The 26951-nt window shown below is 49.5% G+C and overlaps 1 protein-coding gene across 1 annotated transcript; it reads right to left on the bottom strand.

The window, feature by feature from the left end:
* Nucleotides 1–560: 560 nt before the first annotated feature.
* LOC148342081 (uncharacterized) lies at nucleotides 561–21901 on the bottom strand. The gene is made up of 3 exons (XM_088288054.1): nucleotides 21778–21901; nucleotides 18903–20070; nucleotides 561–729 (listed from the first exon to the last, which is right to left on the bottom strand). Exons 1-3 carry the CDS (start codon nucleotides 21899–21901, stop codon nucleotides 561–563), a joined length of 1461 nt encoding a protein of 486 aa, XP_088144180.1.
* Between the last annotated feature and the right edge of the window lie 5050 nt (nucleotides 21902–26951).

Raw genomic sequence — 26951 nt, forward strand, 5'->3', positions numbered from 1 at the left:
GGACGTAACGGGAACGAGGACGTGAACAAGAGCATGAGCTTGACAGGAACAAACGTGGTCGTGGAAGTCCGGAAAGTGTGGCAATGACCCGACGCTCAGTAGTTGGTCTGGGAAGCTTAAATAGTCCGAGTAATAAGGGGAGCAGATGGGAATCAGGTGCGTGATGGTTGACAGGGAACAGGTGCGTGGCTGGTGAGGATGAGACGGCTGAGAGGGAAACGCCCCTACACAGCTGACAAAACAATAACAGAAAAGCACATGGCACGAAGGAGGGAAGAAAATAACAACAAACACACTGACATGCCCGACACGGGTCATGACAGTACCCCCCCCTCAAGGGACGGATTCCAGACGTCCCAAATAAAGCCAAAAGAAAAAAAACAACAACCCAAAGAACAAAGTCCAAAAACGAGGGTGGGCGGAAGGGGTCGGGAGGTGGGACCACCACCCGTGTTCGGGACCGGTCTGGCGGGTGTCCGGGAGGCCAGACCAGCAAGTCCTTTCGCGGCCCTTCAGGAGGGCGTGCGGGCGGCCAGACCAGCACGTCCCATTGTGGCCATTCAGGCGGACGTCCGGGGCGACCCGAACGCCAAAAGGAGTCCGCCAACGGGGCTGAGACGAGAGGCGGCGGCGCGACGCTGGGTGCAGCAGAGGACGGGGCTTGGGCCGGCGTTGAGGTGGGCGCAACCGAGGCAGTAACTTGGAGCGACGGTAGGACGTTGGACACCGCTGCCGAGACGGAGACGAGACACGGTGGATCGCCGGACGCCGCCGGAGCAGGGACGAGACGCGGCGGTGGGTCGTTGACCGCCGTCGAGGCAGGCACTTGGGGCGGCGGCTGGTTGTCGAACCCCGCCGAGACAGGAACGTGGAGCGGCGGCTGGTCGTCGAGCCCCGCCGAGACAGGAACGTGGAGCGGCGGCTGGTCGTTGGACGACGCCGAGACGGGGACGAGACGCGGTGGATCGCCGGACGCCGCCGGAGCAGGGACGAGACGCGGCGGTAGGTCGTCGAGCGCCGTCGAGGCAGGCACTTGGAGCGGCGGCTGGTCGTCGAACCCCGCCCAGACAGGAACGTGGAGCGGCGGCTGGTCGTCGAACCCCGCCCAGACAGGAACGTGGAGCGGCGGCTGGTCGTCGAACCCCGCCGAGACAGGAACTTGGAGCGGCGGCTGGTCGTCGAGCCCCGCCGAGACAGGAACGTGGAGCGGCGACTGGTCGTCGAGCCCCGCCGAGACAGGAACGTGGAGCGGCGACTGGTCGTCGAGCCCCGCCGAGACAGGAACGTGGAGCGGCGGCTGGTCGTCGAGCCCCGCCGAGACAGGAACGTGGAGCGGCGGCTGGTCGTCGGACGCCGCCGAGACGGGGACGAGACGCGGTGGATCGCCGGACGCCGCCGGAGCAGGGACGAGACGCGGCGGTAGGTCGTCGAGCGCCGTCGAGGCAGGCACTTGGAGCGGCGGCTGGTCGTCGAACCCCGCCCAGACAGGAACGTGGAGCGGCGGCTGGTCGTCGGATCCCGCCGAGACAGGAACGTGGAGCGGCGGCTGGTCGTCGAGCCCCGCCGAGACAGGAACGTGGAGCGGCGACTGGTCGTCGAGCCCCGCAGAGACAGGAACGTGGAGCGGCGACTGGTCGTCGAGCCCCGCCGAGACAGGAACGTGGAGCGGCGACTGGTCGTCGAGCCCCGCCGAGACAGGAACGTGGAGCGGCGACTGGTCGTCGAGCCCCGCCGAGACAGGAACGTGGAGCGGCGACTGGTCGTCGAGCCCCGCCGAGACAGGAACGTGGAGCGGCGGCTGGTCGTCGAGCCCCGCCGAGACAGGAACGTGGAGCGGCGGCTGGTCGTCGGACGCCGCCGAGACGGGGACGAGACGCGGTGGATCGCCGGACGCCGCCGGAGCAGGGACGAGGCGCGGCGGTAGGTCGTCGAGCGCCGTCGAGGCAGGCACTTGGAGCGGCGGCTGGTCGTCGAACCCCGCCCAGACAGGAACGTGGAGCGGCGGCTGGTCGTCGAACCCCGCCGAGACAGGAACGTGGAGCGGCGGCTGGTCGTCGAGCCCCGCCGAGACAGGAACTTGGAGCGGCGACTGGTCGTCGAGCCCCGCCGAGACAGGAACGTGGAGCGGCGACTGGTCGTCGAGCCCCGCCGAGACAGGAACGTGGAGCGGCGGTTGGTCGTCGTCCACCGCAGAGGCAGGAACCGGGAGCAGTGGCGGATCATCGGACGTCGCCGAGACAGAGGCGAGGAGTGGCGGTGGTTCCTCTGGCACCGCCGGGACAGAGGCGGGAGGCGGCGACGGTTCATCAGACGTCGCCGAGGCAGAGACGAAGGGCGGCGGCGCGTCGTCGACGACCGCCGAGACAGAGGCGGGAAACGACGGCGGTCCTTTGGACGCCGTCGCGAACGTGACTTGGGACGGCAGGGAATTGTTAACCGCCGTCGAGGCAGGAACTTGCGACGGGTGCAGGTCGAGCGCCGTCGGATCAAAGACCTGAGGCGGCTGCGGGACGTGCTCTGCCAGAACAAGGACTTGGGACGGGCGCAGGACGTGCTCCGCCGGGACATGAGCTTGAGGCGGACGCAGGACGTGCTACGCCGGGACGTGAACTTGGGACGGATGCAGGGAGTGCTCCGCCTGAACGTGGACTTGACCTTGAGACGGACGCAGGACGTGCTCCGCCGGGACGTGAACTTGGGACGGATGCAGGGAGTGCTCCGCCTGAACGTGGACTTGACCTTGAGACGGACGCAGGACATGCTCCGCCGGGACGTGAACTTGGGACGGATGCAGGGAGTGCTCCGCCTGAACGTGGACTTGACCTTGAGACGGACGCAGGACGTGCTCCGCCGGGACATGAGCTTGAGGCGGACGCAGGACGTGCTCCGCCGGGACGTGAACTTGGGACGGACGGAGGGAGTGCTCCGCCTGAACATGGACTTGAGGCGGGCGCAGGACGTCCTCCGCCGGGACATGAGCTTGAGGCGGACGCAGGACGTGCTCCGCCGGGACGTGAACTTGGGACAGATGCGGGATGTGCTCCGTCTTAACGTGAACTTGGAACGGACGCACAGCGTGCTCCGCTGGATTGGGAACTGGGAGCGGATGCAAGACGTGCTCCGCCGGAACGTGGACCTGGGGCGCTGGCAAGGCGCCGGAACGGGGCTCAGCAGCTGGCGGGGAGCCGGGACGGGGCTCAGCAGCTTGCGGGGAACGGAAATGGGACTCAGCAGCTTGCGGGGAACGGAAATGGGACTCAGCAGCTGGCGGGGAGCCGGGACGGGACTCAGCAGCTGGCGGGGAGCCGGGACGGGACTCAGCAGCTGGCGGGGAGCCGGAACGGGACTCAGCAGCTGGCGGGGAGCCGGGACGGGGCTCAGCAGCTGGCGGGGAGCCGGGACGGGGCTCAGCAGCTGGCGGGGAGCCGGGACGGGACTCAGCAGCTGGCGGGGAGCCGGGACGGGGCTCAGCAGCTGGCGGGGAGCCGGGACGGGACTCAGCAGCTGGCGGGGAGCCGGGACGGAGCTCAGCAGCTGGCGAGGAGCCGGGACGGGGCTCAGCAGCTGGCGAGGAGCCAGGACGGGGCTCAGCAGCTGGCGAGGAGCCGGGACGGGGCTTCGCAGCTAGGGAGGTGCCGGGACGGGGCTCAGTATCTGACGGTGAGCCGGAGTGGGACTCTGGAGGTTGCAGCTGGTGAGGGACCGGCACTGGAAGCTGCAGCCGACGAGGGAGCGGCGTGGGTTGCTGCAGCTGACGTGGAAGCGGCGTGGGTTTCTGCAGCTGACGTGGAAGCGGCGTGGATTGCTGCAGCTGACGTGGAGGCGCCGTGGGTTGCTGCAGCTGACGTGGAGGCGGCATGGTCTGCGCAGCTGGCGTGGAGGCGGCATGGTCTGCGCAGCTGGCGTGGAGGCGGCATGGGTTGCTGCAGCTGGCGTGGAGGCGACGTGGGTTGCTGCAGCTGACGTGGAGGCGGCGTGGGTTGCTGCAGCTGACGTGGAGGCGACGTGGGTTGCTGCAGCTGACGTGGAGGCGACGTGGGTTGCTGCAGCTGACGTGGAGGCGACATGGGTTTCTGCAGCTGACGTGGAGGCGACATGGGTTGCTGCAGCTGACGTGGAGGCGACTGCGGGCCGGGCACAGCATTCGGACCGGGCGCAGCCGAGACGGGGGACCTGATCCCCATCAGCCTTCTTCATGTCGACCAGCTGGACTTGAAGTGAGGAGACCTGCTTCTCCGCGTTCCTCTTGCCCTCTTCTGCCTCAGCCAGCATCTTCCGCAGAGCGTTCCGCTCGTCCTCCTGCTGCCGCAAGCGAGTGGAGAGGCTCAGCTTTTGGCGAGTCTCCTCTTGGAGCATCTCCTGTGCATCCTGCAGCTGCGACTCCACTGAAGACAGGTCTTGGCTGACTTTGATGTTTCTGCCCTCGGCTTCAGTCAGCAGACTGTTGACATTGTCCAGCTCCGACTGCATCTTGGCCAACTTGTCAGCCATCTCCCGCCTCTGCTGTTCGCTCTCTCCAAACTTGACCTGCAGCTCTTGCTGTGCTGCAGTTGAGTCTAAAGTGTCCTCCAACTCAGTCTTGAGAGCTTCCAGCTCCTCTCCAAGGTCTCTGCGCGCCTCATCTGCCTTGTTGCGCGCCTGTCTCTCCGATTCCAGATCCTCCTGCAGCTCCGAGATCTGAGCTTCCAGTTCCTGGTTCCTCTTCTGGGCGAGGTTCTCCTCCTCCCTCTTTGCCAGTACAGCCAGCATCTCCTCCTCCTTCTGGGCCAAGTGAGCTTCCATTTTAGCAAAGTGGGCCTGAAGTTCAGAAATCTGGTCACTGATTGAGTCCGGGTTGCGCTGGGCGTCTGAAAGACGGTAGATATACTCGAGATCGTCCTTTTGATCCGAGTCGATGATCAGATGGGGTGGAATGACGGGTAAACCGTCGATGACGTAATCTGGAGACGAGGGGAGTGTAGCAGACGTGGCGCTGAGCTGATCGGCAGGTTGAGGGAGGTTGTCCGTGTGGCGGTGTCCATGACGCCGCCGCGAGCCCCTCGCTGGGTCCTTCTTTCTGGGTCGGGTCATTCTGTCGGGGGCTCGCCTTACGGCGAGGAGGAGGTGGACCCAAAAGGCGAGGAGGCCGAGAGGTGGGTAACGTGAAGGGAATTTATTAAATGAAACAAACAAGGACAAACAACGTGGCAGGGTGCTAGGTATCAAGGGCAACCAAAATGTGACTAACAGAAAAGGAGGACGAGGAACAGAAGCCGGGACAAAACGCTGAGGGACGTAACGGGAACGAGGACGTGAACAAGAGCATGAGCTTGACAGGAACAAACGTGGTCGTGGAAGTCCGGAAAGTGTGGCAATGACGCTGAGTAGTTGGTCTGGGAAGCTTAAATAGTCCGAGTAATCAGGGGAGCAGATGGGAATCAGGTGCGTGATGGTTGACAGGGAACAGGTGCGTGGCTGGTGAGGACGAGATGGCTGAGAGGGAAACGCCCCTACACAGCTGACAAAACAATAACAGAAAAGCACATGGCACGAAGGAGGGAAGAAAATAACAACAAACACACTGACATGCCCGACACGGGTCATGACAATTCAGGAATAATTTGCCCATCTTGCAAAGCCAAATTCTAACATTGTGCCATATTAGCTGGATATCATTAGGACATTATTGCGAACCAACACTTCTGGATTGTGGTGATTATCGGCACAACGAAATGTATACGTTGTAAAATTGTTTCTGGGGGCAATGCCTGTGAGGATGCCACTGTCTAGATTATATACAAAGAAAGCTTTTACAACAGTCTGGGAATTGAAATAGATATAGATATAAAATTTGGTGGGTCTACGTTAATTCCAATATCTTATTCAAGTGCCTGATACAAGCTTCACAAACAAGTTTAAAAAGGTGATTGAGTGCAATTAATGGTTACCAGACGAACAAGTGTGTCTGCACATAGACGAGAATGCAAGTCAGTAAATAAAGACACACAAGCTTGCAGCATTACGTTACCTGCGTGACTTCTTAGAAGACAGAACATTACATGGTACCAGGTCGCGGGTCAAGAAAAGGACTGACGCGAGATGGACTCCGTAAGGCCACCAGAAGCGCTAAAAATGAAGGGAAATCTGGACGCGAGTTGGCGGGCTTTCAAGCAACAATTCCTGCTCTACCTTGCCGACGTGGGAGTCGGAAACAGAGCGGACGAAAAAAAAATAGCCCTTTTGCGAACCAATGCCGGAGCCGAGGCCATCGAGGTATTCAATGAACCCGAAGATAAAGACAAGTTTGAAAAGGTCCTGTGGATTTAATTAATAATAATAATAATATTCCCTTTATTAGTCCCACAATGGGGAAATTCGAACCCAGGCCTCCTGGGGAGACTGGGTCCTGAACGCGGCGCCTTGTAGATACACTTGCAAAGACATTTTCAAGTCGGACCTTTCAAAAGAAGCTATATCGTCCAACACTCACTCAGTGGTGCGTAAGTGTGTTTCTGGATATTATTTGTCCAGCCGATGTGTCATAAATTATGGTATTTTGATGGGGATTCATTCACGTAGGACTTCACTGAAGGCACCTTAAATTACTTTCACACCCTGGAAGGTCACTGACCTGGCGAGAGAATTGCCCCCACCATAAACAATGCTCAGGCCTATTTTCTCTCAGGGCAGTATCTGGTTACATCGGAACTTCAGAACCAAGACTGGTCACTTCTGTGAGCTCCAGTCCCTTCATAGTTTCATAAAGAGAATTACTTCCCATATCTATATTAGGCCATTTAAAAATACAAGACTTTTTTTTTCATTTATTTCAATGTATATTTAAGCTTGCTTATGTAATAATACAATATTTATTCAATTATTTTAATATGTAAAATTATCAACAATTTGAACCTTTTTATTTCACACTTGAATATTTCTGAACATATTTGTTCTTTTGAAAATGTGTGCAATTTAAATTATTCCATCCATCCAGCCATTTTCTGCCGCTCATCCAGGGTCGGGTTATTGAATTAATTTTTTAGTATTTTTTATAATTCAATATTTATTTCAAGATCAGGACTCTTCTCAATTAGTTCAATATTTATAAAATGTTTCTATATTTGTTAATTGAATTAAGTCTGTAGGTGGTTTCCAATTTTACATTTTAATATTTTCCTATTTCAATATATAAATAATCCAATGTATAAAAAATATAATACAGCATGAAAAAAAATATTTGGTATATTTGACTAAATGATAGTTTTTTCCAAAGTGAGATTCTGCTTAGCAACAAACCCCAAACACTTGATAGAGCTCAACCCATTAAGTGTATTTTGCAGAAATTTATTCAGAAAGCATAATATTAAATGTGAGGGGATATTTGAAGAGTTTGAGTTATGTTCAATGGACCATACATATACGAGCCAGCCTAACACAGCGAGAAAACCAGCGCTGACTCCAGTCGCCATCAAGTTGCCAACTCCTGACATTCCAAAACCTTTGAGAGAAACTGAGACTATTTGCGTTTCTCTGTCTGGTTCTTTTTATAGTTCAACTTCGAGTTCTGTTTTTCACCTTTTCACACAGCGTAATGAAGGCCAGTTGAGCAAGTGGAACAAGTGATTTTATTGATGATTGTGGAAGGCAACGATTTCATAAGCACCGTTTCTTCTCACACCTTTTCCATTAGGTACGATTAAAAAGACAACTGAAAAGCATAACGTTAACAAATGTTATTCCAGGCAAAGGCAATTAATTTTATTGACATGTTTGATGTAAACACAAAAAAAAATCATCATCACTCAGACACAATGGTTATTCTGGCGCTGATCCCATTGGCTTAATGTCGATAAAAGAGCTTTGCAAAATTAAATTTTTCATATTTTATTCAAAATTACATTTACATCTTACCACAAAGAGTTAGTTGCTTCAGTTTTTTGTTGTCTTTTTTTTAAGCTTCAAGGATCGCTGCAATTCTCACCAGCACAATCGTGTCTCTCAGCAAGACGTTGAGTGAAGAATTTTTTAGCACAAACGCTGCAACTAAATGGCATGTCTCCACTGTGTGTTCTTGTGTGGCTTTGTGAACTTGACTTTACAGAGAAGCTTTTGCCACAAACTGAGCAGGAAAAAGGTTTTTCTGCACTGTGTGTTCTTGTGTGGGTTGTTAAATTTGACTTTACAGAGAAGCTTTTGCCACAAACTGAGCAGGAAAAAGGTTTTTCTCCAGTGTGTAATCGTGTATGTGTTTTTAAATTCCACTTAAAAGAAAAGCTTTTGCCACAAACTGAGCAGGAAAAGGGTTTTTCTCCACCGTGCGTTCTTGTGTGGCTTCGTAAATGCGACTTTAGAGAGAAACTCCTGGCACAAACTGAGCAGGAAAAAGGTTTTTCTCCACTGTGCGTTCTTGTGTGGCTTCGTAAATGCGACTTTAGAGAGAAACTCCTGCCACACACTGAGCAAGAAAAAGGTTTTTCTCCAGTGTGTGTTCTTGTGTGGCAAGTTAAATTTGACTTTACAGAGAAGCGTCTACCACAAACTGAGCAGGAAAAAGGTTTTTCTCCACTGTGTGTTTTTGTGTGTTTTGTTAAACTTGACTTTTGAGAGAAGCATTTTCCACAAACTGAGCAAGAAAAAGATTTTTCTCCACTGTGTGTTATTGTGTGTTCTGTTAAACTTGACTTTTGAGAGAAGCATTTTCCACAAACTGAGCAAGAAAAAGGTTTTTCTCCACTGTGTGTTCTTGTGTGTTTTGTTAAATTTCCCTTTTCAGAGAATCCTTTGCCACAAACTGAGCATGAAAAAGGCTTCTCTCCACTGTGTGTTCTTGCGTGCCTTACTAAATGAGACTTTTGAGAGAAGCTTTTGTCACAAACTGAGCATGAGAAAGGCTTCTCTCCATTGTGTGTTCTTGCGTGCCTTACTAAATGAGACTTTTGAGAGAAGCTTTTGCCACAAACTGAGCAAGAAAAAGGGTTTTCTCCACTGTGCATTCTTGTGTGGATTGTTAAATCAAACTTTTGATAGAAGCTTTTGCCACAAACTGAGCGAGAAAAAGGTTTTTCTCCACTGCGCGTTTTTGTGTGCCTTACGAAATGAGACTTTCGAGAGAAGTTTTTGCCACAAACCGAGCAGGAAAAAGGTTTTTCACCACTGTGTGTTTTTCTGTGCCCTTTTAAAGACAGCTTTGAAGAGAATGAGTCAGTGTGACATGCCCTTTCACCTTTGGCTTGCCCATCATCATCGTCATGAGCATCATCATCGTCATGAGCGTCTGATAATGTGTCCTCATTATGTACTTGTGATGGTCCCCAATGGTCTTCATCACCTTCTGTTGTCACGTAATGACTTGAACTGCTGCTTGTAGGCTCCGCCCCTCTCTTGTCCTCACTCTCATCCTTGTTTTCATCTTCAGTCTTTATAGGGAGAACGTTCACTGGTGACTTGTTGATCTCCTCCTCCTCCTCCTCCTTTTTGATGTGAGTCAAGTCTCGCTCCTCTTTTACATAAAGGAGATCGTTTTCACTGACGTCTGCAGGACACAGAAAGACAAATTTGGTTTGGTCAAGTCAAACCTCATGCAGCGACTTTGTCTTATATTGTTTCTACCGTGCTACCTTGACTTGTGCCTGCCGCATACGGAGCAATGCGTACAACCCCAACTTGGACCGGACCATGGGGGCATTTCACAAAATTACGTCCTACGATGTAAACCTCCCTTTAGCAGCACAACTGTGATAAACGAGCATTTAAAAAGGAAGCACGTTGCGGCTGATGCCCGATTTCATTCCTGACATAGTCACAGACGTTTTTGGAATATGTATTCGAATTCAACTAAGATACACCATAATATTTTAAGTGTTTACTGAATTATTTTGGAACTGCAATGATGCTTAACAGCCATAGGGTGTCAGTAATGAGTAACAAAGTAACACAAGACCTCCCACTTATACGTCATGATTGTCATTTGCATAAATTACCAGGAACTATGAGTTGCGGGGGTGATGCAAACCACCTGGGCCACAGGAACTTTATGACCAGGAACTAAATGTTCCTGGCCTTGTTGGTAGAAAAGGGGGTTGTGGCGTACTCCCTTTTTAAGCCCATAGTAAGCCAAAGATGCAGATGCATTCCTTGCAGCATGCGCTTGATCACTGATGAGATCCGTGCAACCCTGGATGGATGCATTCAATGTATTTTAAATGTTTGGATGGGGTGAAACTACGCACACGTGCACAAAACAGTGCAGGGCCACCCGAGGTTCATTGACTCTCACCCGACGAAGCCAGTACAAAGTTAATAAATAAATAAGACCAATCCGTGCTTAATTTAAAAAAAAAAAAACGTAATATTTTGTGTTTTATTCACTAAAATTGATCAACCGCTATTGACGTTTTCGCGGCAGTGTGCACATTTTTAGAGTCAGGCGGAATTCCTTCCGTAAGGAATTGCTTGAACAAAATATAAAAACCAGAAAATGTTATTTTGTTATTTTAAATGTAAATTTTATCCTGGGAAAAACATGGAGTTCACCCCCCACTATTGGTTATTCTTTGGCATATATTTTCTGCACTGATTACATTTGACATAAACAATTGCTCAGCAGACCTGCAAGTAAAAGGCAATATTTAAAAATAAAACGGCAATAACCTTGAACGCATTTCCCCAAACAACTTTATGTTGTGATGCATATTCCTAATGAAAGAAAGTCGTTCTTTACAAAGCAAATGAGAGTAACACGTGGACAAACCTGCTTTGTGTAGCACAACACGAGGCTGCTTGCTAACTTCGCCCAGCAGTTGAAGATGTTGCTCGTTCTTTTCTTTTATTCCACAAAGTTCCTCTTTGTATTTGTGTGTCGTTCTTTCACACATTTTCAAATGATAATTCCAAAAAATCCGTCCTTGATCTCTGCTTGGCGATGAGTCATGTGCCTCTTTTCGTTAGCGGCTAGCTAGCTAACAAGCTAAGCTAACTACGCCGAAAAGCATCAACACGCGAAGATGAGGTTATCGGGACACAAATACTTAATGAATTATGTCGTAGTCCTTTAGAGTAGCACTGGACATCCTTTGAGAAAATTACAGTCAGTTCCACACTAAATCAGAAGAATTTAGCGGTGGACTGCTTTTGTTCCGGTGTGGACGGGTCGGTGTATGTGGTCGAGGTCCTTCGGAAGCTGCGCGCTTGCTAATGACGTCATGCTTTAAGCACGTATTTTTCAAATATCTTTCTTTGCCTCTGTGTTTGTTTTTACCCCTGGCTGTTCTGTTTCAATATATATTCTATGTAATATTTTAATTCGGTTGATAAAAAAATGTAACAAAATAATTAAAATAACGCCACAAAAGCGAGTCAGCTCCGACGTCACTTCCGCCTATGCCCCGAGAAGCCGCTGCTGGAACAGCAGTGGGACGTTTACGTTTCTCCTCCCGATTTTGCAACAATGCTGCTGTTCAATCGGGCTGCAAGATTGTATGAATATAATGTCGGCATATACTCGCAGTGCCTCTCAATTATTTCACGCCCGCCCCTACCAAGAAGAAAAAGATTCGCGCCCCCCCACCGCCAATTTTTTTCTGTCTTTGTATATTGAGATTAGATTGTCAATAAAATATCCCTTAACTAACCTACATTGATAAGAAATATAATTTTGAGAACTATTATAGTGAGGATCTCGAAGCTCAGTACTCTGTTGTGCAAATATTGATGAGATGACAAATATTTGTCATGTCATGTCATTATCCTCACCACTTATCCTGAACAGGGTCGCGGGAGAGTGCTGGAGCCAATTCCAGCTGACAACGGGCGAAAGGCGCACAACACCCTGAACTGGTCGCCAGCCAGTCACAGGGCAGACTTAGACACCGTCACTGAGTGGGAACTGAACCCACGTTGCCTGCACACAACTCAGGCGAGTGTACCACTCCACCATCAGTATCAGTGACAATGTGGCGGACATTAGGACCATGCCTCTCACCCAGCAGGCATCCCGTTTGGGGGCGTATTCATGTTAATGTTTGTTGGCGCGAATTTGTGATTGTGCGTTATTCTGTTGTTGGCAGTCTTGGAATAAAGACGTGTTCACAGTCAGTCGTGTGTGCTCATTTCAACTGCCACATTGGTGACCCCGACGCTGAGTATGTTTCAAGTCGTAGATGAAGAGGTGTCTTCCTCGGCCATGCCGCCCCAACTCCCTCATCTTGCAGCCGTCACCGCTACCGTGAGGCTACCGGAGTTCTGGCAGAGCGATCCGGCTTCGTGGTTCCAGCATGTGGAAGCGCTTTTCCACCTTCGTGGAATCACCTCCGATGACCCGAAGTACTACATGGTCGTGGCGTCCCTCGACCAACTGACTACACGTCGTGTTATGCAGCTATTGCGAGCACCTCCACATGGCGGGAAATACGACGCGCTCAAACAGCTTCTGCTGAGGAGGTTCTGTTTGTCGGACTCAGAGAGGGCAGATAGGCTCCTTTCCCTGCCCGGTTTGGGCGATGGCACGGCGGTGGATCTCATGGACAATATGCTGTCGCTCTTGGGTTCGGATGAGGGCGGTTTTATTTTCCCGCACATTTTCCTGCGACAGCTACCATCTCCGGTGCGCGCGGTGTTGGCTAACTCCGCTTGTCTGGCGACCGGCGATTATCGAGGTTTGGCTGAGGAAGCGGATCGAGTTCTGCTGGCTACGAGACGGTTCGCCGTGCAAAGTGTGGCGGCCGATTCCACCCTTGGGACGACACCAGACGTGGATCCGTCAACGGTGGCCGCAGTGGTCGTTCGAAAGCGTCGTGGGAAGGTTCTCTGCTTCTTTCATCAGCGGTTTGGCGCCAGGGCCCGGCGTTGTGTTCCCCCCTGCACCTACGAAGCTCCGGGAAACTCCAACGCCGGCGTTCAGTAGTGGCTGTGGGCGCCGGCAAAGAGAGCGAGCTGCTTTTCCTTACGGACTCGTCCTCTGGAAGACGTTTCCTGGTGGACTGCGGGTCGCAAGTCAGCCTGCTTACACCCTCCGCCGTGGACAAGGCGGGCGGCGTTTGCGGACCACCCCTGTGTGCGGCTAACGGCTCGCCCATCATCAGCTTTGGTTCCAGGTCGGTGACTCTGTGCTTCCATGGACGTGATTTCCAGTGGAACTTTCTTGTTGCCGCAATCACGGTTCCCATTATCGGCGCGGATTTTCTGTGTGCACATGGACTGCTCGTTGATGTCGCAAACCGCCGTTTGATTGACGCTGTTTCTTTTGCTACTTTTCCGTGTGAGGCTGGGGGACTCGGGCCATTAACGCATGCGAATTATTTGGCATCGGGTGACATTTATCAGCGCCTGCTGACAGACTTTCCCTCCCTAACGACTCCAGCCTTTTCCACCGCATGCACTAAACACGGGGTGGAGCATTTCATACCCACGGTCGGCCCGCCAGTTTTTGCTCGCGCGCGTCGCCTTGACGCGGCCAAATTAGCGATAGCAAAAGGGGAGTTTGCTACAATGGAGCGTTTGGGGATTGTGAGGCGTTCTAACAGTCCGTGGGCCTCGCCTTTACACATGGTGCCTAAAAGGGATGGTTCCTGGCGGCCTTGTGGTGATTTTCGTCGCCTTAACAATGTGACTACGCATGACCGTTACCCCATTCCACACATTCAAGACTTTTCCACCCGTTTGGCGGGCACCACCATTTTTTCAAAAGTGGACTTGGTCCGTGGTTACCACCAGGTGCCTGTGCAGGCGGAAGATGTGCCCAAAACCGCGGTGATAACCCCGTTCGGTCTTTTTGAATTCTTGCGCATGCCTTTTGGACTGAAGGGGGCAGCACAGACTTTTCAAAGATTGATGGACTCTGTGTTGCGCAACCTCGACTTTGTGTTTGTTTATCTTGACGATATTCTGGTGGCCAGTCCTTCACCAGAGGAACATCTGTCGCACTTAACAGAGGTTTTCAAGCGTCTTGATTCGCATGGTCTGATCGTTAACCCAGCGAAATGTCAATTTGGTCTGGCTGAGATTGATTTCTTAGGCCACCGGATTTCAGCACAGGGCGCGGTCCCCTTGCCCGCCAAGGTGAAGGCAGTGGTGGATTTCCCCCGCCCGGCCTCAATTAAGGCGCTGCAGGAGTTTTTGGGCATGGTTAATTTTTATAACCGGTTTCTCCCGCGTGCGGCCCACCTCCTGCATCCTCTTTACAATGCCTTGAAAAATAAGAAAGCTAATGATACTGTCGAGTGGTCTGCACGGCGGGAACAGGCTTTTCAACAAACTAAGGACGCCCTGGCGAGTGCGACTCTCCTGGTCCACCCGATTGCGACTGCGCAAGTTGCCTTAACTACAGATGCTTCTGATATAGCTGTTGGGGCAGTGGTTGAGCAGCTCGTGGCAAATGTGTGGCAGCCTCTTGCGTTTTTCAGTCGTAAGCTGCGGGATAACGAACGCAAGTATAGTGTTTTCGACCGAGAGTTGTTGGCTTTGTACCTTGCGACGCGCCACTTTCGCTTCCTTCTTGAAGGACGCCGTTTCACGGCTTACGTGGATCATAAGCCACTTACGTTTGCGATGTCAAAGGTTACTGAACCATGGTCGGCCCGTCAGCAGCGGCACTTGGCGGCCGTTTCAGAGTTTACGACGGACGTTCGGCACGTGGCCGGTAAGTGTAACCCTGTGGCTGATTGTTTATCGCGCGCGATCGTGTGTCCAGTCCAGCTCGGGGTTGATTTTTCGGAAATGGCTGCCGACCAGTCCGTTGATCCTGACATCCGCAACCTCAAGGCAGTGAGTACGGCTCTTAAGCTTGAGGAGGTGGTGTTGCGGGGCGGTCGCACTGCTCTCCTCTGCGATGTGTCCACGGGCCGCCCTCGTCCTGTGGTTCCGTTGGAATGGCGTCGCCGGATTTTTGATTCGATCCACTCCCTGTCACACCCTGGCGTCCGTGCATCGGTCAAGCTGGTTGGGGCAAAGTTTGTCTGGGCCGGGCTTCGTAAGGACGTCAGGATGTGGGCAGCGGCCTGTGTAGCATGTCAGCGTGCCAAAGTCCACCGACACACCAGGTCGAGCCTTGAACCTTTTCCGATTCCGGCCAGGAGGTTCGACCATGTGCATGTGGACTTGGTAGGTCCCCTTCCCCCTTCGCAAGGTTTTACTCACCTACTCACTATGGTGGACCGGACGACTAGGTGGCCAGAGGCGGTTCCTCTGTCCTCCACGACCTCGGTGGATATAGCCCGTGCGTTTCTGTCGTCCTGGGTCGCGCGTTTCGGCACGCCGTCCGATATCACCTCGGACAGGGGCCCCCAGTTTGTATCTGAGCTCTGGTCAGCCTTGGCAGTATCGTTGGGTGTGCGCGTGCACCGCACTACTGCCTACCATCCGCAGGCTAACGGTTTGTGCGAACGTTTTCACCGGTCACTTAAAGCTGCGCTGCGAGCTGCGTTATCGGACGGTAACTGGGTCGACCGTCTGCCATGGATTTTGCTCGGCTTACGTTCAGCGCCGAAGGAGGATCTTAACGCCGCTCCTGCTGAGTTGGTGCTCGGTCAGCCGCTTCGCGTACCTGGTGAATTTCTGCCAGACGGTTTGGACGCTCCGCCCTTTTCCTTTTTGTCGGGGGGGCCCCTGAGCCCTGCACCGGTTCACCACTGTGTTCCCAAGGTATTCGTGCCGTCCGCGTCAGCCCGTTTTGTTTTTGTGCGCCACGATGCCCACCGCTCGCCCTTGCAGCCACCGTATGACGGCCCGTTTAGGGTGCTGGAGCGCGGCGATAAGAGTTTTGTGCTTGATATGGGTGGGCGAAGGGAGTGCGTCTCGGTAGATAGGCTAAAACCAGCTCATTTGGTTGCAGGCGATGTGCTGTTGCCGGCCCACGTCCCTCGCCGCGGTCGCCCTCCAAAGTCCACGCCCTCACTTCCGCGCGACGACGTTGTGTGTCGTGCTCCCGCTCCTGTCTCGCCTGACCCCCCTGCCCACCGGGTTTCAACTGCACCACTAAAGGATGGCCTGCGTAGTCGTTGTGGCAGGCCGGTGAAGCCCCCGGTGAGGTTTTCGTTCTGAGCGACCTTCTGGGTGTTCGGGGGGGGGCTGTGTGGCGGACATTAGGACCATGCCTCTCACCCAGCAGGCATCCCGTTTGGGGGCGTATTCATGTTAATGTTTGTTGGCGCGAATTTGTGTTTGTGCGTTATTCTGTTGTTGGCAGTCTTGGAATAAAGACGTGTTCACAGTCAGTCGTGTGTGCTCATTTCAACTGACACAGTGTCACTATTTTGTTCAATCTTAATGTTCTGGAAAATGATTTTGCAAGTAAGGTTTTTGTTATTTATTGTGGCCACCTGCTTTTGAAGAAAGTGACTTTCACATCTAGTACTCGAGGATTCTTTGTGAAGCCAAAACAACACGACCTTGACTGATGAGTAGGCTCAACGCAGAAAAAGGATCTTTTTGTTTTAAGATTACAAAGTTCCTGTCAAATAAATCATCTTCCTGTGTGCATCAGTATCTTCCCATGCACTTCTCCCACTGCGCGCGAGATCACTCTGCAGACTGACCCAAAAGACAATTTATTTTCCAGACTATCTCATTGATCTTCCCTCACTGCTGAAAATTCCATAACAATCTGGGGTCAGACGTGGGATAGCTGAAGATCCGCCGGTGAAATTCAGGGACGCTCGTGTGTGGCCACCCGGGTCCAATTCAGACAGCAGCAGCAACAAACTGCGTGATGCGGATCATCTCCTCCGTGGTGACAAATAAACGCTGACTCCACTTGCCATCAAGTTGCCAACTCCTGACATTCCAAAACCTTTGAGAGAAACGGAGACCACTTGCGTTTTTCTGTCTTGTTCTTTTTATAGTTCAACTTTTAGTTCAGTTTTTCAACTTTTCACACAGCGTAATGAAGGCCAGTTGAGCAAGTGGAACAAGTGATTTTATTGATGATTGTGGAAGGCACCGATTTCATAAGCAGTTTCTTCTCACACCTTTTCCATTAGGTACAATCAAAAACACAACTGAAAAGAATAATGTTAACAAATGTTCTCGGCAAAAGCAATTAATTTTATTTACATCTTGATGTAAAATCACCCAAAAAATAATCATCACTCAGACATATAGGTTATTCTGGCACTGATCACATTGGCTTAATGTCAATAAAAAAGTTTGCAAAATTAAATTTATCATATTTTATTCAAAATTACATTTACATCTTACCACAAAGAGTTGGTTCCTTCAAGTTTTTTTTGTCCTTTTTTTTAAGCTTCAAGGATCGCTGCTATTCTCGTAGGGCTGGATGATAAACCGAAAATTTACTGTTCCTGAAATTTAATACAATCATTTTGCCCATGTCGGAAAATTCAGTGTTTAAAAAAAAAAAAGAAAAGTCTTTTTAGTCACGTGACTCCACCCAGCTGAACTAGAAAGAAAACTGACGACCCGGTCGGTCGTTGCTGGCGATTCAAATCCAGAAGCGGCTGACACGCGAAGTAACGTTCGTTGAAGTTGTTCCTGTCGCGCTTGTCCCGAAAAGAAATTGGACATCTGTCGTTTGGAAATGTTTTGGGTTCCACAAAGACGATGTTTGAGCAAAAGAACACGAACTACCAAGTACATCGTAAGCATCCGAAACAGCGCGTCCAACCTTTTCTTTTTCACCACCCACAACACAACCATGCTGTTGACTTGGAGCTTACGCTAAAAGTTCAAAGTGAGAAGCAAGGTTGGACAAGTGACAACAGCCCATAACGGAGCCGACACCATACGAGAGAACGTCTCAGTGGTGGACGCGATAGCCGAGCACATAGCTCGAAAGCTAAAGCTCCTCGAGCGACAGTGGAGCGCACAAGATTCAAACGCCTCATGAAAGTAGCCGACAAGAGGTACGAAAATATTTGTCGCAAACCGCACTTCCCAATATGGACAACATTGGGACAGGAGCGCAGACATGACAAGCATTTTGCATCCTCATCCGACTTGTGGTCGAGACGCGACATGGACCCCTGTTTGAGCATGAATGTGCATTACATAGACGACAAGTGGCACCTGCGCACCAGAGTACTCGAGACGGCGCATTTTCCTGATGAAGTACACTTTTTTTATTTGGCATTGGCATTCCATTGACATTTTTTTTTCATTTTATTTAGCATTTTGTTGACAGGCGACTAGCGCCTTTGCACATGGCATTACAGCATCTTGGCACAATCTGTTTGCAGAGAAGATTTTGCGAGAAGTTCCCTTTTTCTCCTGTTCTTTGTCACATTGTTCAAGTCATGCAAAGTAAGATATTTGGAAGGCTTCTACACATGATTTTTGTACTTTTATTTTCCATTGAAAGTAATGTGTACCACTTGGTCAATAAAGAAAACAGTTATGTATTTCCTGCATTTATTTTGATTTTGGTCCACGGGCGGAAATGTAATTGATTCATCGTTGTCGAGGCAAAATTGCTCATTTTATTGCGATATTGATTTTAGGTCATATTGCCCAGCCCTACATTCTCTCCATCACAATCGTGTCTCTCAGCCTGCTGTTTAGTGGTGAATTTTTTAGCACAAACACTGCAACTGAATGGCTTATCTCCACTGTGTGTTCTTGTGTGACTTCGTAAATGTGACTTTTCAGAGAAGCATTTTCCACAAACTAAGCAGGAAAAAGGTTTTTCTCCACTGTGTGTTCTTGTATGTCTTGTTAACGTTGACTTTTCAGAGAAGCATTTTCCACAAACTGAGCAGGAAAAAGGTTTTTCTCCACTGTGAGTTCTTGTGTGTCTTGTTAAACTTGCCTTTTGAGAGAAACTTTTTCCGCAAACTGAGCAGGAAAAAGGACTTTCACCACTGTGTGTTCTTGTGTGTTCTGTTAAATGTGACTTATGGGGGAAGATTTTACCATAAAATGAGCAAGAAAGAGGTTCTTCAGTGTGTGTTCTTGCATGCTCTGTTAATCGGAACTTTAGAGAAAAGCTTTTGCCACAAACTGAGCAGGAAAAAGCCTTTTCTCCAGTGTGTGTTCTTGTGTGGATTGTAAACGTTGACTTATGCAGGAAGCTTTTGCCACAAACCGAGCAAGAAAATGGTTTTCCTCCACTGTGTATTCTTTTGTGTGCTATGAACCTTGCCTTTTGAGAGAAGCATTTTCCACAAACTGAGCAGGAAAAAGGTTTTTCTCCAGTGTGTGTTCTTGCGTGGATTGTTAAATGCGACTTACGCAGGAAGCTTTTGCCACAAACCGAGCAAGTAAAAGGTTTTTCACCAGTGTGTGTTCTTGCGTGGATTGTTAAATGCGACTTACGCAGGAAGTTTTTGCCACAAACCGAGCAAGTAAAAGGTTTTTCACCACTGTGTGTTCTTCTGTGGCTTGTGAAATTAGACTTGTCAGAGAAACCTTTTCCGCAAACTGAGCAGGAAAAATGTTTTTCTCCACTGTGCGTTCTTGTGTGCCTTGTTAAATGTGACTTTACAGAGAAGCTTTTGCCACAAACCGAGCAGGAAAAAGGTTTTTCTCCACTGTGCATTCTTGTGTGGATTGTGAAATCAAACTTTCGAGAGAAGCATTTTCCACAAACTGAGCAGGAAAAAGGTTTTTCTCCACTGTGAATTCTTGTGTGGATTGTTAAATCAAACTTTCGAGAGAAGCATTTCCCACAAACTGAGCAAGAAAAAGGTTTTTCTCCACTGTGCGTTCTTGTGTGCCTAACTAAATGAGACTTCCGAGAGAAGCTTTTGCCACAAACCGAGCAGGAAAAAGGTTTTTCACCACAGTGTGTTTTTCTGTGCCCTTTTAAAGACAGCTTTGAAGTTAATGAGTCAGTGTGACATGCCCTTTCACCTTTAGCTTGCCCAGCATCATCATCATCGTCGTCATGAGCGTCTGATAATGTGTCCTCATGATGTGCTCGTGATGGCCCCCAGTGGTCTTCATCAACTTCTTTTGTCACGTGACGACTTGAACTGCTGCTTGTAGGCTCCGCCCCTCTGTTGTCCTCACTCTCATCCTCGTTTTCATCTTCAGTCTTTATAGGGACGTTCACTGGTGACTTGTTGATCTCCTCCTCCTCCTTTTTGATGTGAGTCAAGTCTGGCTCCTCTTTCACAGAACAGAGATCATTTTGTCTGACGTCTGCAGGACACAAAAAGACAAACACACATTTGGTTTGGACAAGTCAAAGCTCATGCGGCGACTTTGTCTTTTATTATTTCTACCGTGCTACCTTGACTTGTGCCTGCCACACACGGAGCAATGCGTGCGACCCCAACTTGGACCGGACCATGGGGACATTTCACAAAATTACGTCCTACGATGTAAGCCTCCCGTTAGCCGCACAACAGTGATAAACGGGCATTTAAAAAGGAAGCACGTTGCGGCTGATGCCCGATTTAATTCCTTACATAGTCACAGACGTTTCTGGAAGCGAGCTGAAGTTAGCACACCCGGGCTATTGTGTGCGTCTCATGGAACACCTGTTGTGGGACCCTAACTTATTAATGGGGGCCATCGCAACATAATGTCATTGATAGAATAGGAATCCTTCAAGTGAAATATGTTTACAAGTATTTCTTTTTGCATTTCGAGAAAGCTTCATCGTGGGTATTTTTGCTTCCATTATAATCTGGATCCCTAAAAGAATTAAAGGGGCCCTGGCATCAGAGTCGCTATTTATTGTATGATTTACGTTTGGGGTTTTTTTTTACCCAAAATGACATTTATCCTGCGAGTAAGTTCCGACATTACCCTTTTTATTTTTATAAAATTTCTGTTTTGAAATAAATTTTAAAACAAAATTACGTTTTAAGAGTTAAAGTTCTTACACATAAGCATTAAGCAACAACACTTTCACTCTGACTTTCATGTTGACATATTTGAATAATGACTGTATATTTTAAAGTTATCCAATATGTATTCAAATTCGACTAAGATACACCAAAATATTATGAATTCACTGAATTATTTTGTAACCGCAATGATGTATAACAGCCAGAGGGATTCAGTAATGAGTAACAAAGTAACACAAGACCTCCCACTGTTACGTCATCATTGTCTTTTGCATACATTATCAAGAACTATGAGTTGCAGTCGAGATGCAAACCACCTGGGCCACAGGAACTTTATTACCAGGAACTAAATGTTCCTGGGCTTGTTGGTAGAAAAGGAGGTTGCGGCGTACTCCCTTTTTAAGCGCATAGTAAGCCAAAGATGCAGATTCATTCCTTGCAGCATGCGCTTGTTCACCGATGAGATCCGTGCAACCTTGGATGGATGCATTAAATGAATTTTAAATGTTTGGATGGGGTGAAACTATGCACACGTGCACAAAACAGTGCAGAGCCACCTGAGGTTCTTTGACTCTCACCTGACTAAGACAGTACAAAGTTCATAAATAAAAAAGACAGATACGCACTTCATTTTTAAAAAGAAAAACTTGATATTTTGTGTTTTATCCACTAAAATTGATCAACCGCCATTGATGTTTTCGCCGCAGTGTGCACATATTTTAGATTCAAGCAGAATTCCTTCCGTAAGGAATTGCTTGAACAAGATATAAAAAACGGAAAATGTAAAATGTTAACTAACCAGTTCAAATTTTATACTGGGAAAAACATGGAGTTCACCCCCCACTATTGGTTATTCTTTGGCATTTATTTTCTGCACTGATTTCATTTGTCAAAAATAAATGTTCCGCAGACCTGCAAGTAAAAGACAATATTTAAAAATAAAACGGCAATAACCTTGAACGCATTTCCCCAAACAACTTAATGTTGTGATGCATATTTTTAACGATAGAAAGTCGTTCTTTCCAAAGCAAATGAGAGTAAGACGTGTACAAACCTGCTTTGTGTAGCACAACACGAGGCTGCTTGCTAACTTCGCCCAGCAGTTGAAGATGTTGCTCGTTCTTTTCTTTTATTCCACAAAGTTCCTCTTTGTATTTGTGTGTCGTTCTTTCACACATTTTCAAATGATAATTCCAAAAAATCCGTCCTTGATCTCTGCTTGGCGATGAGTCATGTGCCTCTTTTCGTTAGCGGCTAGCTAGCTAACAAGCTAAGCTAACTACGCCGAAAAGGATCAACGAGCGAAAATGAGGTTATCGGGACACAAAGACTTAATGAATTATGTCGTGGTACTTTAGAGTAGCACTGGACATCCTATGAGAAAATTACAGTCAGTTCCACACTAAATCAGAAGAATTTAGCGGTGGTTGTTTTTATTTCGGTGTGGACGGGTCGGTGGATGTGGTCGAGGCCCTTCGGAAGCTGCGCGCTTTCTGATGACGTCATGGTTTAAGCGCGTATTTTTCAAATATATTTCTTTGCCTCTGTGTTTGTTTTTACCCCTGGCCGTTCTATTTTAATATATATTTTCTATAATATTTTAATTAGGTTGATAAAAAAATAACAAAATAACTAAATTAACGCCACATTGGCGGGTCAGCACTACGTCACTTCCGCCTTTGCCCCGAGAAGCCGCTGCTGCAACAGCAGTGAGACGTTTCCATTTATCCGACCGAACTTGCAACAATACTGTGGTTCACTCGGCCTGCAAGATTGTATGAATATAATGTCTGCATATACTAGCAGCGCTTCTCAATTATTTCGCGCCCCCCCACCACCATTTTTTTCTGTCTTTGTATAGTGATGTTAGATTGTCAATAAAATATCCTTTAACTAAGCTAAATGGATAAGAAATATAATTTTGAGAACTATTACAGTGAAGATCTAGAAACTCAGTACTCTGTTGTGCAAATATTGATGAGATGACAAATATTTGTCATGTCATGTCATTATCCACACGGCTTATCCTGAACAGGGTCGCGGGAGGGTACTGGGGCCTTTCCCAGCTGACTTCGGGCGAAAGGCGCACGACACCCTGAACTGGTCGCCAGCCAGTCACCGCCAGACATAGACACCGTCACTGAGAGGGAACTGAACCCACGTTGCCTGCACACAACTCAGGCGAGTGTTCCAGTACACCTTCAGTGACATGGTAAATATTTACGAATACGTTTTTTGTAAAAAAAAATAAATAAAATTTATTAACATTAACAAACAGTTCTTAATACGTACATAATAGAAAAGACAAAAAGAAGAGCCAGGCGGATTTTAAACAAAAATTCTATATGAATAACAAAGCAATAGCTTTAGTATTGTTGGAGTTGAGTCACCGTGGAAATGAGAAGTAGTTAGTAAATCCACCGTTAAAAGCCAAACTTACTTCAATGCGTGTTCGTTTTTTGTACTCAAGAAGAGAAGGGTCAAATAAAGACTCAACAACTGATTAGAGTTCCGATATTTAGTTTCTTCAATTTCTGGAGTTCAGGAAATAGTACAAAGACAGATATCTGGGCGGCTTTTTCTTAATCTCACGAGAAAACTGCACTCGGGCGAGCACAGTCGAAAAATGCGCCCCATCTTTCAGCCCAGCTTCAGTTTTCAAAGGAGTTTTTTTATGTCAAGGGTAATGTAGGTTGAATCGGTCGTCCTCGCTCCCTCCAACGGCACGGGTCCACGTCCAAGGGAAGGTCCTCCCCAGGTTAGTCATCGTGTGGATAGTTGATTCCCGTCTGGTCCCCAAGACTGGCCTTCCCCGGCGGGCAGTCTCTCCGTCTCTCCAGCTGGCATTGCTCTGGAATCTTGTCGGTGTGCATGCGTGCGTGTGTATGTGCACATGTATATGCAGGTATACGTGTATGTGCATGTGTATGTGCAGGTGTAAGGGTGTGTCTGTCTGTATGCATGCGCTCTGATCTCCAATTGTTCCGTCTTTCGGAATGTGTTTTTTTTTATAGCGTCTGTGTGAGTCCTCCAGTGCCCAATTTGGTATGTTTGCATCTCTACAGCCAATGTGGAGAATGTGCTTCGTCGTATTTGTCCATGAAGTGCTGTGAATGTGAATGCAAGTCATGGAAATGCTATGTGTGCAAATTTGTTCTCACTACTGAGAATTTCAATAAAGTTCACACATTTAAACTGAGTACTATAAATTTAGCATATGAGAAAAATATAATAAATCAGAAAACATCAGGACTACAATCCCAGTTATTCTTCTGACCAGTGCTTCTAGTTCCATTTGATAAATGCTTTTTGTTTCATCAATGTTTAACATATTCCGTAAATATGAACCTGCTAAATTAAATAATTGACCTTCTGTCTTGTAAGTGTTTAAAATAATGCAAGCAATCATAATACAATCCTTCATTTATTGCAGTCGTCTTATCATTGCAGTTGTCAGGGTCGCCGGTCGGCGAGGAGGAGGTGGACCCAGAACGCGAGGAAGCTGGAGAAGGTGTAACTTAAGCAATTTATTAGGGGACCAAAATAATGACAGACAACGGGGCAGGGTGCAAAATAAGAAAGGCGAACTTAACGTGGCTAACTGGATCACAAGAGTGAGGAGCCAGTAGTGATGGGTCCAGCGACACCGAGACGTCGATGCGCGCGCCGAGCTTCCAGGGCATACCCCGTGTCGGTGCGCGTACCGCTTTAAGAAAGTCACGTGACCACTACCAGAATCGTGTCGACACAGCGGTCGCGCGCCAAACTGTGTTCATAGGGACGCGCATCTGCCAACAGGATTGACGCTCAAAACAAGCATCGAGTTATTGACGCGTTACTTTGCGTTAAATATCCGCAAGATGGAAGACGTCACTTTTGATGCGCACTCAGAGGTGCAGCGCTATTTGTCAGCAGGCCACGTTGCGCGTACGGAAGACCCGCTCTTATACTGGAAGTCCATGGAGGCAACGTTCCCTCACCCATTTATATTGGCCACACAGGCGTTGTGCACACCGGACTCTTCAGTGCCTTGTGAGAGGATCTTCTCAAAGGTGGGGGAAATTGCCTCAAAAAAAGAAATAGACTGAATAACAAAACGCTGGAGAAACTAATTTTTTTAAAATAAAAATCTTTAATTACAATGAGTCCATTGTCATTCACAACACTTTTATTGTTCACTTAATTCATCAACTGCGTCTCGAATATCAAATATTTTTTTTATGAAATTGCCCCCCGTGAGCAGTCACCTTATCGTGGTGGAGGGGTTTGCGTGTCCCAATGATCCTAGGAGCTAAGTTGTCGGGGCCTTTTGCCCCTGGTAGGGTCACCCATGGCAAACAGGTCCTCAGTGAGGGTCCAGACAAAGCACGGCTCGCCAAAACCCCTTATGATGTTAAAAATGATTGGACCACGTCCTCCCTTGCCCGGACGCGGGTCACCGGGGCCCCCCTCTGGAGCCAGGCCTGGAGATGGGGCTCGTCGGCGAGCGCCTGGTGGCCGGGCCTGCACCCATGGGGCTCGGCCGGGCACAGCCCGAAAAGGCAACGTGGGTCCCCCTTCCCATGGGCTCACCACTTGTGGGAGGGGCCAAAGGGGTCGGGTGCAGTGTGAGTCGGGCGGCGGCAAGAGGCAGGGATCTTGGCGCTCTGATCCCCGGCTACAGAAACTAGCTCTTGGGACATGGAATGTCACCTCTCTGGCGGGGAAGGAGCCTGAGCTGGTGTGCGAGGAAGAGAAATTCCGATTAGATATAGTTGGGCTCACCTCCACACACAGCTTAGGCTCTGGTACCAGTCCTCTTGAGAGGGGTTGGAAACTCTTCCACTCTGGAGTTGCCCAAGGTGAGAGTCGCCGAGCAGGTGTGGGCATACTTATTGCCTCCCGGCTTGGCGCCTGTACACTGGGGTTCACCCCGGTGGATGAGAGGGTAGCCTCCCTCCGCCTCAAGGTGGCGGGACGGGTGCTGACTGTTGTTTGCGCTTAGGCACCAAACAGCAGTTCAGAGTACCCACCCTTTTTGGAGTCTTTGGAGGGTGTGCTGGAGAGCGTTCCCCCTGGAGACTCCCTCGTTCTGCTGGGGGACTTCAATGCTCACGTGGGTAATGACAGTGAGACCTGGAAGGGCGTGATTGGGAGGAATGCCCCCCCCCAATCTGAACGCGAGCGGTGTTCTGTTACTAGACTTCTGTGCTCGTCATGGATTGTCGATAACGAACACCATGTTCAAACATAAGGGTGTTCATATGTGCACTTGGCACCAGGACACCCTAGGCCGCAGTTCGATGATCGACTTTGTAGTCGTGTCAACGGATTTGCGGCCGCATGTTTTGGACACTCGGGTGAAGAGAGGGGCGGAGCTGTCAACTGATCACCACCTGGTGGTGAGTTGGCTCCAATGGTGGGGGAAGATCCGGCAGACCCAAATGTATTGTGAGGGTCCGCTGGGAACGCTTGGCAGAATCCCCTGTCAGAAAGAGTTTCAACTCCCACCTCCGGCAGAACTTTGCCCACGTACCGGGGGAGGCGGGGGAAATTGAGTCTGAGTGGACCATGTTTCGTGCCTCCATTGTTGAGGCAGCCGATTGAAGCTGTGGACGTAAGGTGGTCAGTGCCTGTCGTGGCGGCAACCCCCGAACCCGCTGGTGGACACCGGCGGTACGGGATGCTGTCAGGCTGAAGAAAGAGTCCTATCGGGCCTTTCTGGCCTGTGGACTCCGGAGGCAGCTGACAGGTGCCGACTGGCCAAGCGAAATACAGCTTCGGTGGTTGCCGAAGCAAAAACTCTGGCGTGGGAGGAGTTCGGTGAGGACATGGAAAACGACTTCCAGACGGCTTCGAAGAAATTCTGGTCCACCATCCGTTGTCTCAGGAGAGGGAAGCAGTGCATCATCAACACTTTTTATAGTGGAGATGGGGTGCTGCTGACCTCGACTCGGGACGTTGTGAGTCGGTGGGGAGAATAGTTCGAAGACCTCCTCAACTCTACCGACACGCCTTCCTTTGAGGAAGCAGAGCCTGAAGACGCTGTGGTGGACTCACCTATCTCGGGGGCTGAAGTAACTGAGGTAGTTAACAAGCTCCACGGTGGCAAGGTCCCGGGGGTGGATGAGATCCGCCCGGAGGTCCTTCGGGCTCTGGATGTTGTGGGGCTGTCATGGTTGACATGCCTCTACAACATTGTGTGGACATCGGGGACACTGACTCTGGATTGGCAGACCGGGGTGGTGG

The sequence above is a fragment of the Idiotropiscis lumnitzeri genome, chromosome 2 (genome assembly GCF_059441095.1).
Source record: "Idiotropiscis lumnitzeri isolate Australia: NSW breed Sydney's pygmy pipehorse chromosome 2, RoL_Ilum_1.0, whole genome shotgun sequence".
Classification (NCBI taxonomy): Eukaryota; Metazoa; Chordata; class Actinopteri; order Syngnathiformes; family Syngnathidae; genus Idiotropiscis; species Idiotropiscis lumnitzeri.

Bases quoted from the DNA above. Each gene is read 5' to 3' on its own strand.
- LOC148342081 (XM_088288054.1), bottom strand. From the start codon at position 21,901: ATGTGTGAAAGAACGACACACAAATACAAAGAGGAACTTTGTGGAATA. The intron at 20,071-21,777 runs GTTTGTACACGT...TGTGTCCTGCAG, and splicing joins TGTTGTGCTACACAAAGCAG to ACGTCAGACAAAATGATCTC. The intron at 730-18,902 runs GTTCCGATTAAC...CCGTCTCGGCAG, and splicing joins GGCAAAAGCTTTTCTCTAAA to CGGTGTCCAACGTCCTACCG.